Source organism: Ischnura elegans, chromosome 2 (genome assembly GCF_921293095.1).
Source record: "Ischnura elegans chromosome 2, ioIscEleg1.1, whole genome shotgun sequence".
Taxonomy (NCBI): Eukaryota; Metazoa; Arthropoda; class Insecta; order Odonata; family Coenagrionidae; genus Ischnura; species Ischnura elegans.
Window position 1 is genome coordinate 104,157,904 of NC_060247.1, and position 13,203 is coordinate 104,171,106.

At 36.8% G+C, this 13,203-nt stretch overlaps 1 protein-coding gene across 1 annotated transcript in view; it reads right to left on the bottom strand.

Annotated features, from left to right (window-relative positions):
- Positions 1-630: 630 nt before the first annotated feature.
- Positions 631-13,203, bottom strand: part of LOC124154285 (protein diaphanous) — a 114,584-nt gene continuing 102,011 nt past the window's right edge. The window contains 6 exon segments of the mRNA XM_046527908.1: positions 631-1,917; positions 2,945-3,011; positions 4,124-4,364; positions 5,495-5,659; positions 10,678-10,932; positions 11,475-11,627. Coding sequence (XP_046383864.1) covers positions 1,896-1,917; positions 2,945-3,011; positions 4,124-4,364; positions 5,495-5,659; positions 10,678-10,932; positions 11,475-11,627 — 903 coding nt within the window. The 3' untranslated portion in view covers positions 631-1,895.

Sequence of the window (13,203 nt, forward strand, 5' to 3'; positions counted from 1 at the left end):
GTATTTCCCAAGCATTTTGGGAAGTTAAGAACTTTTTCTTCCACCCTACACGCGGCTTGGGCAGAGTAAGTACACTCTGAACACTTATGACTCAAGTTTTGAACAAGTGCTAAAGCCGAGATTTTTCTTTACATTGATTTGAATTTCAAGGGGCTCACATACATTCACTTCCTAATCATGGAAAATATTCTCAAAAACACACGAGAAACTATTTTGGCAAAATCAAATGATAATACATCAACTTATTTTGACTGTAGAGATTGATAAATATATAACGATACACATATTCAGCCCATGATGGCAAAGTTATCTGAGTCAGTTTACTTGAGAACTCAAAAATAGATCTAAGGTTTGTAGTAAAACAGCTTCACTATCAATCAGTGGCAGATCCAGGATAGGGACAAGGGGGGGTGGGGGTCCAAACAAAATTACAGTTCTATCTAGTGAAAATTGGATGTCCAACCCCCTTAAATCCCCCCCCCCCCCATACATCCGCCACTGCCATCAATTAACGGTTGAAAGTTCAGCTGTATGCCCCCAAATTCAGAACATCATCTTGCATTTTGGATCATAACAATGGCCTTTGAAAACTTTTTTTTATTGCTCCTCTTTAATAATAAAATTTCAAAATTACAAAATATGTTTTTACTACTCTTCACCATATACATTCATTCAAAATTCTGGAATATCAATTTTGGCTGAAGATAAAAAGTAAATTCAGATAGCAAATATACAAAAAATTTCTGTACATGGAGATATGAACTGTAATTAAATACAATCCAGATTTATTTACAGAGGTAATAAGATTAAGTTGCTTTCGACTTTGTGCATGATCACAGGCATAATTGAGCAGCAAAAATTGGTTTTTACGAATTTTAGCATGACAAAAGAAGTTCACAATTTTTGCAACTCAAAAATATTCGGAAACAAAGAGTTTCATCATTGAAACAAACTTTGAAATCCATACCATTCAATTTTTTTAACACAAGAAATAAGGGTTTACCCTAAATGATCAAAAGAGAAATGACATACATAAGTATTGCATCTGCATTAACAAAACATTCACAAAGCAATATTCTCGAAATTTAACACAAAGATCAGAATAAAATATTGATGATTTCATTCTGCTTCATCCAAACTATAATAAATGCACGCCATACCGGCCCTGTCTATTAGCTTGGAAGGCATTTCAAATTCAGAGGGGAAAACATGTTTTTAATGTTTAAAAACTCTTTGAAGTATAAATGAAGAGTAGATCAAGGATACAGTTGTATAAAAGCACATACATAAGTATGATGTTATCAGTAAGGATTCTAAATGGCTTGCATGAAATATCAGGATAATTCACACCGCATCTAAGTATTTCGGTAATGTGGTGAGCTTTCAAACTTTCGGCTTTTCAGAAACAGATCCTATAAAAATTTTCTGATTAGCGAGGCAGTACATAATGGCACGTAAAAATTTTAGACACATTTTTATGCCAAAATATTCCCACAAAATCTTTTGAGAGAAAGTATGTATATTGCACATAGACCAAATCATTAATTTTCACTAAACATCTTCTCACCAGGATATGCAATTATTATTCTCTTGTTCCCAGAGTACTGAATTAGCTGATATTGCCTTCAACCACAGGTACAAAGAGTTGGAATTAATTAATGAGGGGAAGCCCCTACTGAAAGCTAGCACTCCACAGGAGGCAATTAAAATAAATGGCTGCCAAAGCTAACCATATAAAAAAAACAGACACAAACACACAAAGTCTTCTAATATGATACAATAGAAATACATTAATGGGAACTCAAAATGGCACCAACTGTCACAAGTCCTTGCACTGCGGAGTTTCTCATCATCACCCCCCATTATGCTCCATTGCAAATGGAGGGACTTGTTGGCTATGCAGTACTGAGCAATTCTCTGAAAAAAAGGAATTAAAAAGGTAAAATATGTATACACACTACCACACCAACATGTGTGAAATGTTTATGTAATACCATTTAACAAGTTACTAAACTAATGAGTAAACCAAAATCAAAAAAAAATATGAAATTAAAATCCCAGAGGTCACAATGGAAAATTTTCCACAGATCTGAATGTTATCATCCACAATTACACTGTGTAGTGCACAAACATATAAGAGGAAGTATTAGAGTCATGGAAAGACAGGAGTTCTCCTCCTGGGCTCCAACCATGGGAAACAGTTTTCCCAACACATAATGAGTATTTGACAAACAATTATTTATTTTATCTTTTAAGAAATGATTATTTACCTTTCTCAAGTTCAATTCCAAAATTAGCATGATTTGAGTTTGTAAACGTTTTTTCTCAATAAGAAACATAAGACAAAACAAAATACCGTATTTGTCTGAATATATTCCCCCCTTTTTTCACAAAATGCCCGTGATAAAAGTTAAGGGGGGACTATATTCAAACCCATTTTTTCCCGACACTCAAGCCTCAAAATTAGGGGGGAACTATATTCAGAGGGGGACTATATTCGGAGGAATACAGTATGCATCAGTGGAAAGCTTGTTTCATTTTATGTTAGATAGTTGTTATAAAAAATTGTCTGCAATCTTTGCTAATGTTTTTTCCCCTTTTCAAGAAAGTTTTTCTGGGTATCCACCAATATCTCATATGAACAATATTCCTTTATTTTAATCCCTCTTCAAATTATATTTTTTTACAGCAGTCTCATAAAAAAATATGAGATGGAGGTTTCCCATAATCAAATCTATGCTAAATAAACTTTTAGGCATACAGACCAAAAGTGATGAAAGGTGTATATAAAGGTGTATGGATGTACTAATGACTGAGCCAAAATATAAATAATTATTAAGAACTTAAACTCTATGATTCCTCTTTCCTTTGCACACTTTCAATGGATTTTTAACTTGTTGAATACAACAAATGAATAATAAGCCAAAGGAATTCTTTTACTTACCCATTGAATTCCCGCCCAATCAACCCTGTTCTTGATCGACTCCTGTTCAGTTGTGCCCTTCTTTCAGCTGTAAAAAATCATATTAAAAATGAGTATTATCACATTGGTGAAATAAAATATGAAAATAAGCAAAAATTTTCATCAATAGCAAATGAAAATACAAAGATTCAGAAAACTAATCACAACTCATGACGTATAAGAGATGAAGATGGTTTGATTTCCACAGCAAATTAAACATTCCAGGTCAAAAGTCAGAAATTTTACGAAATTTTCGATGTGGACCTCCTGTGGATTTTGATGGAAAACCTCTTGATGCAACAAGAGATTTGGGTCTGATTCCCAGTTACATGGTTTTTCCATGACAATTGATACCCATTGTTGAATGGTGTAAAAAATTCATCCCAATGCAGTGTGATCTTGTTTTACTATTTGCCACAAAATTTAATCACCCACCCTTCACTGCCAGATTTAATTCAAATTTTTCTTTAACGCCCTCCAGTGTGCCCATGAGAGCATGTCAGGAACCGAGTGGAGCTTTTTCCTTAGGCCTGCACTAGGCACGCTAGGCATTTAAAGGCTGATGTGGTTGTACCACAGCATTCTTTGGCAATGCTATAATAGAACTCTAGCAATCTTTATTCATTGATGATTCTTAGGTGATGCTAGGTGATGAGGTACCACTAATTACAGGCCAACAAAGATATGAACAATGATATGGCACAGGGGCATATCTGATGTACAATTTACCACGTGAATACATAAACAGGTTAACCTCAATTTCAGAGTGAAAATGTTTACAGCTGAAATAAATAAGTACAAGCCTAGCGGGAACCATAATGAGGTAAGAATATAAATAACAAGCAAAATGAGAGATTCTTGGGAACAGTTCTACGCACCAAAGAGAACAAAAATGGTGAGTCACAACAAACATTTGTCAAAGAATATCAAGAAAGTAAGCTGGTTGTCCTAAACCTGATGATAGCATTGATGACTTCAAGGAAAGCATTAGAAACTGAAGAATGTTACAATGAGACAACGCATGGAATATGCTTCATTTTGAATTAGTTCACTTAACATCAATTTTTTCATGAAGATAGATGAAATTAAGTGACGATCCACAGTGGATATACTTGTAACATTTAGATCATACACAAATGAAAATATGAGTGAGGCCCTTACCACCAGCAACACGTGGCTGCCTTTTCCTCTTCTGATCTCGAGTGAAAGCAGAGCCTGTCTGCAAGGCTTCCAGCAGAGAGTCCATCACGCCCTCTTGCATATCTGCAGCATCCATGTCCACAAGAGCACGTTTCCTGGCAGCCCTCTCCATTCTCTCCTGCTCAGCCTTTTCCCGAGCCTCCCTCGCCCTGCGAACCTTCTCCTCCGCCTCTCTTGCCTTGATCACATCCTTCTGTGCTTGCTGTTTAATTGACAAAGAGAAGATGCATACATCAAATCTAATACAGGAAGCATGATCACAAAAAGGCACCTTAATTTTTCCACAGATTCTAACTGCCCAACCACAAAGTCCTAAAAAACAAGGTCACTCACTAAGTTTACCAAATGGAACTTAGACCAATCTGGAAAGTGATAGTGACCCACCCAGCATGTTGAGTTAATCTACATGGATTTAACATATTGATCTTCATCTATCCATTCTGCCACCCTTCTACTTGCCTTCCTTTCATGTGTTTACATTTTGCAGTATGTCTCCTTGTCAAGTCTAGTATATCTAGTTTTTTAACACGGAATTAGATACGATATCATAAAGGTTTTATCATCATTGACTGACACTGTTAATGAAAATTTTTAACCAATATTGGGTGTCGTCCTAGTGAATAACGTGAAAAAGGGAACACAGGCAGAGATTAATTGCCTTTGTTGGGGAATTTAATAGGTCACATTCTATCCAAATATAAAAATAGAAGATTAATCATGTGTTTTACAAAGAAGGGTAGGATGTGATTACCTAACAAAAAGTCAGGAGTGAGGAGGAAAGTTGTTTCAAATGAGCTAAGCCACCTCTGAACGTTTTTGCCTTATTTTAGGGCAAGAACTGTGTGAATCAAAAAAGTCAAGAGCAGGAGAAAAAGCATCTCATGGTGTTCAGAGCCAACAATTTGCAAAATAATCATGTCAATATAAGAGGTATCTGGATAAACATGATAAAAATTGACTCATGCCATAACAAACCCAATTAAATACAAATCACAAAAAGAAGACAGTACAAAAAGACAAAAGAAAAACATTCCTGACCATAATGATACAGATAATTTCCAGAAAATTATTATTGAAGTGCCCCAATATAAAAATAATTTGTTATTTAATAGTTAAATGTAACTACATCATTTCCTAAAGATAAGCCTAACAATTTGATTAATATGCAAAAAAATATTCTAAATTTTTTATGAGGCAACTTACATAGGAAAAAATAAATAACAATTATGGTATTAAAATGATTTTAGGAAAAATATGATAAATATGGTTTTATGTTCATTGATTGGTAATATATAAAGCTAAAAATTCATGATGAATGATCACTGTACTCACAGCAAAGTTGTCTTTGAAAGTCTTTATGTCTCCAAAGAATTCTTCTAACGTATATTTCTGTTTATCAAATGCAAAATATTCTGATATGTCAGTGTATAAAGATTCCAGTTTGCGGAACATGCCCTGGAGAATTTCATACTGCTCTCGGGCTTCTTGGCAGAAATCCTGTTCTTCGTTAAGGAAACACAACAAATTTACACAAACTTTTGTCAATATCAGTAAAAAAATCATTAGGGTAAGGTCTAGAGACATTATTCAAGCCAGAAATATTAAAGCTAACATCCAGATACGAAGTACATCCAGAAAGTAAGTTCCGTTTTGAAATAAAAAAAGAACAAGTGCGGGTGCTTCAAAGAAATTTATTGCACAAAACTTTAGCACTCTTACACGATTTTTCGACGTGGATTCCGCAATGTTCCAGGCGTTTGTCATAGCGTGGCACAAGTTTTTGTACACCCCCTTCGTAGACTGTTGCCACCAGTGTAGTCTTCCATGAGGTAATGTGTTCTCGTAGCTCTTGCTGTACCGCTGTCCGCCATGAAAAGACTTCAGATGCAGTAACCAGTGAAAATCACTTAGACCAAGGTTGGGGCTGTATGGAGGATGGTCAAAAACATTCCAGTCAAAGGCTCTGTTGTAGTCTTTTTGTCACATTCGCAGTGTGCGGTCAGGCATTGTCGTGAATGAAAACCACGCCTTTCGTGAGCATTTCTCGGCGCTGGTTCTGTAACGCGCGGCGCAGGTTCTTAATTCTCTCGCAATCAACATTTTTATTGATTGGTTTACTTAGCGCCGAAAAGTCTGTCCGTAGAAGTCAGCGGTGCAACAGTGTCGATGAGCTATAAGAACTTGTTACCTCATGGCAGACAACACTGGCGGCAACAGTCTACGAAGGGAGTGTACAAAAACTTGTCCCATGCTATGAAAAATACCTGAAAAATCACGGGATATGCGTCGAAAAATCGTGTAAGAGTGGTAGAGTTTTGTGCAACAAATTTCTTTGAAGTATCTGTACTTGTTCTCTTTTTATTTCAAAACGGAACTTACTTTGCGGACGTACCTCGTAAATTATTCTTAAGAAGACTACCTACTCTTTTAAGTACTGAAACTACTGTTCACATATTATCACGTGCAACTTGGTAATCTTGACTTATGGAGATAGAAGAAAAATACCAGAATTCTCACAGCCATAACTGAATGTACTATTATCTATAGGCTCTAAATCAGAATAGAATCATCTTTCTGCAACCATTGGTGCTAATAATAAGATGCAACATTTCCTCTAATTGTAAGTGCATTTAATAGTCATATGGCAATATCTTTTTGCAAGCCTTATTTTCATTCTGAGACAATGCTATGCCATTGCTTGATTTTCTGCTTTTAGGACTGTAGGTACATACAGTGAGTCCTCATTCTACGTCACCCCGTTTAACGTTATTTCTCGATAACGTCACGAAAATTTTGAGACCATCATTCGTTTATCGCACCTTCGCTTTGCGATAACGTCAGGGCTTTTAAATTTCACGCGAGAAAAAAACGCGAAGCGGCGGGCGTTGAAGGTTGTTCGTTTTGTGGGCGGTAATACAGTCAGTCTAAACAAAGTGTAAAACGGTGTGTTTATTGTTAATTGCGATTACGGTTTTAGCAAATTTTCTGCAAAATGAATTCTTAGGTAGGTGCGCAAGGTTATACTTGACATAATGGTTTTCGGAACCTAAAAATTGATTTCAAGGAATTTTTCCGTGTAGAACTCGGGAGTTTTTGTCGTCACTTTTTTCTGCGTGTTCACTATAATTTTGGTTCCTGTAACTGCGACGATGTTTCAGCGATGATGATTCCCAGGCGACGCTCGCCCGGGCGACCACCATAGCGAAGCCGAAAAGCAAATGCGGGAAGATACAAAAATGGAGAAGGATTTACAGTAAAACTTCGATTTTACGCACTTCGATTTTACATCAAGTCTCGTTTTTACGCAGCGGCACTCAAGTCCGGCCGGAAAGCATAGGGAATTGCAATGGTGAAACTTCGATTTTACATCTTTTCTTGATTTTACGCAGTTTTTCGATTTTGCGCAGCATAACCCCAGCCCCTAAGAGGTCGCTAATCTTGATTTTACGCAGTTGTCTTTCGGCTTGTTTTGAAAATCCGACTAGAGCAATATGCAGTTAGGTTATTATTTCGTCTCAATGAGTTGCAAAAATGAATACAGGAACGGTTGAAATGACATCGCGCTGTTGAACGTGAAACTAAATACATCGCGAATCTAATTATTGCTTCCCCGTGAGCCCTCTCAGTAATATTTCAGGCTCCATTACGAACGCGAATGTCGCTCTTAGTTCAAATTCGCCGTAGAAGGATATCGAAACCTAAAACACACGGCAATCGCCGTGTATGCGTAACTACTTTTGATTAAGACATGATCGCTGGAGATATTAACATTATCACCTTTCGTTTATTATTCGACTTATTGATCGACGCTGTTTATATCCAGAATTATGAGCTACGGAATATGTATCCCCAACGCAAGGCTTTCTAGAATTTTGCCAACGCTATGTTTTCCGTCGCCCCAGCGAAATATAACGGCGAAATGAGTCGTTAAAAATACTCCCGTGCCAAAATTTTGGCTTCCAAGGTGATCTAAAAAAGATAGTCGTACTTCTAGTATGGACGTAAGTCGATGGTGATTCAACACGATGGTAAAAGCAGCATGCATTGTCTCATTCCCGGGCTAACCCCACATCTGCGGGACAAATGGAGGCGAGGGAAAATTGCTTGCGCTGCACGCTTATCAGAACCGACTCAACTTGTATCTCATTGTCAGACGGTTTAAGTTTAACATGGTTGGAACTTGAATAGCTATTAGCTTAACTCCGCTAGGTGGCAAGCGTTTTAACGGAACGGGAGTTAATGCCCTCGGAGAATAACTCGCGTCGTCAATCGTCATGTAATCATTGAAGTCAAATTCAAGACGTGAGTGATAAGGCAGTCCCTTTAAACTCAGGAATGGCTTAGTACCATACAATCGAAATACAAAAAGTGTCCAGTGTTGTTATCAGATATGGGGAAGCAAAATATTACGTGAAGCTGAGTCACACGGCTTGTGAGTCGAAGGTCCCGGCGCTGAATTTGCGGAAGAATGCCGACAGAGAAGCTATTCCCGGAAGAGTCAATCTACTAATGCTAAAATTTCATGGGGAAATGCTTTTTTAATGCGTATTAATTATAGAGAAGGAAAAATTTTCAGGACTATTAGTCATTTTTTATTCATCACGGGCGGCATGACGGCAGTTGCGCGGTCATTTAAATAGCTCACTTCAAAAAAAGTGATCTTAGCACCGGAAAAATCTGAATTTCCGAATATCTCGGGTCCTGTGTGCTCCGTATTATCTATGGTATGCTATTTGGAGGTAACCAACTACTGGGGTCATTAGCGCCGTGAAGTAAGGGCTGGGGGGATAGGAACCCTATGTTGGCATTAGCCAGGTTGTAATGATAAGCTCAAAAGGGACCAGGACTTAACTTCCCATCTGATGGACATAGTGGTGCACTGGAAGTGCCCTCCACATTAGACTCAAGTAGGGATAAGGCCATCTCTGATAAGTCTTTGCTACTGCCAGGACTTGAACCCAGGCCCACAGGGTGTAAAGCCTTTGTGATGTATTAGCAAAATTTTGCTCCCTGTTAATGGGGTTAATTTGGATGACTATCCTCAGGTATCTCATTTCTTCAATCTCCAATCTTTGTTTGTCTGCTGGTGGTTAAACGGATATCCTGAAAACTGCTTTTAATGAGAATATTTTCGAAAATTAGCTTCTCTGTGACCATTTAGTATCACCATTCCGAAATTTCTCCTGGGTAACAGAAGTAATCTTAGTGCCAGAAATGCTGGCATTTCAACCATTTTGTTCAACCATGGGAAACACTGTTCAGGAATGCAAAGATATTTCTCTTAGGGTAACACGTCATCTGTGGTGTTGCTTTTGAGTAAATAAGATTATTAGGCTTCATTTTCCGAGCAATAATGAGCTAGTGTTATCCTGAAAACTATACTCCTCCTCAATACCAACTCTTGATTTTACACACTTTGATTTTACACAGTGCCCATATTTCGGTCCCTCCAACTGCGTAAAATCAAAGTTTTACTGTACGTCACTGCTGATATTGTCGTCGATGAAGACAGGAACTCATATTTATGCCATAGCTTGGCATTCCCATCATAAAAAATGCCCCAGATATGATACGCTAAAATTTTTTCACGTAGGAATTGTGAGGTCCAGGACCCGATATTCACTTTTACATTGTTTCTTATGGGATATTATGCTTCGATTAACGTCATTTCGTTTATCGTCACATTTTTCAGGAACGGTAAGTGACGTTAAACGAGGACTCATTGTATCAACATTTCTGTTATGTATAATAGAATTCTTTAACGTGAAGATGAATATTTCCTGAATGGAGGAAATTGGTTTTCCTAAACTAAGTGACTGTTACACACCCATCACTTAGTTTACAGTGCACACTACCTTCACCAATTAAAGACCAATCAAATTGCTTGCAACAATAAAGAATGAATGTAACAATATTCAGCAAAATCAGGGAAAATATTTTAATTTAACATAAATTTATTTGAGCTGCTGCTGGATTAAAACTGCTTTCATATTCCCTATAAGTTTCATTTCACCATCACGACAGAATCAAAAACTTGCCAATTCACTTTGGTGAGTTCTTGATTTCTTAAGGCCATTTTACACGGGGCACGGAATTGCGCAGATTAAAGCTGCATTAATTTCTAAAATGGCGTGGAATTGCACGAATGCATGAACAAAATTAGAACAGGGGCTATTTTGCCGTCTCCCATCCACGCATTCTCGCCTGTGTTCTAGCAATTCACCGCTTTAAACGACACAATTTTGATTGTGCCTTCGCACATACATCAGATTACGCAATTCCATGTACCGTGTAAAACTGCCTTTAGAGATGGAGATGTTACTTCTCCCCATGATAATGCTCGAATCTTCAGAATATGAAAGTTTCATATCAATGCAAATCTTTAGATATTGAATTTCTAATAGATTAAACTTTTAAGGTCTTATGCATAAAATACATAATAACTAACTTTATCCTGCTGTAACAAAATTTAGTTTTAATTTAAACAAAGTTCTTTCACAGGTTGAAAAGGATACACCCATCACTTGAGCGAAGCGGTCATCGTCCCCTTGTGGCACCTTCGAGTTGGCCAGGTCAGTCTCCAAGTTACGAATGGATGAATCCATTAGCCTTAAGGCCTTTTGAAGAGAGTCTGTTGACACACGAGCAGCACGATCGACGTGAGCCAACTCTTCACTAAAGTTCATGACCTCGGGGAACTTCTTCTCAATTGTTTCCACCAAGAAGTGCAAAAGGGTCATCTTATTCTCAGCATCTTTAGTGCTAGTAAGCTTTAAGAAAAAATGAAAGCATAATTAGACCAAGAATATTCAAGGTGACAATGATGGTATACTACGAAACGTTTGTATCAATAACCTTTTATTCCATATATAATGAGAGTAAGCATCCAAGATTGATTTAATATTTTTTACTGCAGCACTATGGCAAATTTAGAGATCTTGCATTGACTCCCTTTAAAATATTAGCAGACCCATATTCAATTCCAAAAACAAACATGAACTGTATTAAATATGCAAGTGAGCCAATTTTTTTACAAATTTTATCATGAAGTATGTTACAAAACATGCAAGCGCAAAAATTAGAAATATCGGTTGCAAGCAGATCTCAACAGAATTCCAAAATAACTAGTCACTTAATTCATAAGGTCTTGAACAATTTGTATTAATTCTCACTTGCAAGAGAAATGGTAACACTGCCATGGTCTGAATGACTATGTACGATCTAGATCGAAGAACGAGACTTCCATGTATATGTACTGCGATATTTAACGAAAATTATCAGCTCTTCGTGTAGAATTGCAACAGGCACTCACTTTGGGAAGAAAACTAATCTCAAATCCAAATGCTTGAGCGTTTCTTGAGCCAGTATTCATGTAATTTCCTACTAATAAAATTAATTCCAAAATTTTGGCAAACTTTCTGCTTTGTTTTATTTCCTCACAAGCTGCAGTTCCAGCAACAATGTCCTGAAAATAAAATGGAGAAAAAACATTGATCAGTAGAGGAATAAATAATCTGATTAAACAAAAAATATCAATAAATAAATAAAATCTTTTAAAATGTAAAAATTAACACATTCAAGATAGGATATGGATCACCAATTTCTCGTTATGTCAGCTTAATATAAAAGACAGTTTCCATTGCAATTCATTGGAAATTGTTGATATTTATCATAATGAAATCACTAAGTCTTATTTCCACATTTTTTGACTGACTTAGATTTGAGCACATAAAGTGATATTCAAGACCTTCAATTTGTTTCTAAATTGACAGCAAAAATTGGAAGAAAGGATGCAATAAAGCTGAGAGAGTTTTGGGGATAAACAGATCGGAGAAAGTGAAACCTTGCCAGAAGGAAAAATCATGTCAATTGACATGGACCAAGCATCCAAAGAGACATGGACCACTAGCGGACCAATGACGTAACCTGCAATGAAAGTGTGAACACGCTGATCCCAGAAATCACATAGAAAGGATTGTACGAAATTTCTTTTCTACAACCATGCTTCATCATAGGAATGATCATAACAACACAGAGGGCCAGTTTCTAACTTCTGCTTTTCTTCAATTGTTAAGTAAAACAACAGTAAACCAAACTATTTTCCTCTGACAAGATGGGTTGATAGTGCAACTGTTTAGAATACCTGACCAGAAAATCAGGAGACCTTGAATCCCAACTTAGCCAAATATTTTTTCATGGCAAACCTCAGCCTTGGTGTATATGTATGACTTTGCACCTGTGTGCATGACTGCACACAAAGTCACTTGTTTCATGCAGTGCATCCATTTAGTGTTAAGTGAGTATTGTAAATACTTAAAATCAGCGGGTCATTCCATGTGAATTCAACACACCTCTCAACCCGACCACTTCAGATTTCTTTCAAATTTGGTGTATGCAATGGTACTGGTAAGTGATGGAAAAATACCAATTTGTAGAGTTCAATGATGATTTTGACAAAAGTTACAGGTCCGCAAATGTTGTGAATTTGTCGAAATTTCAGCATGTCTCTCTAAAGATAAATGCCTATAATTCCGGTTCTATTTAATATAGAAAAATGAAACTTATGTTATTGGAAAGGTAGTATATAGGGCTTTACAATGATATACAACACGGTCTATTTATAATAATTTTAATACTCGAGGTCATTGACCTTGACCTTTGACCTTGAATATCTCAAAACACCCCCCCTTCAATTTTTTTAATAAAAATATATGTTATTGCTCATACATTTTACTACACGCACACAAAATATCAAGATGGCACACTTAAGGAATCATGCCCAAAAATTTATTAATCTACAGAACTACACGAGCTAAATTTAAAAAGTACCTCTTAAATATGAAATGCCCAGGGGTGCCGACTTACAAAAAATATTGGGGGGGCCCAAACTGGGTATCTTGCCCCGTGAAATTTTATAAGTGGTGAGTTTTAAGTTTTTAAAGCATTTTAGAAGAGTCATATGATCAAAATTAGAACCATGATAACACGAATCTCGATATCTGGGCACTCCGAGGAAAATCGTCAAGCCTGACACATATTTT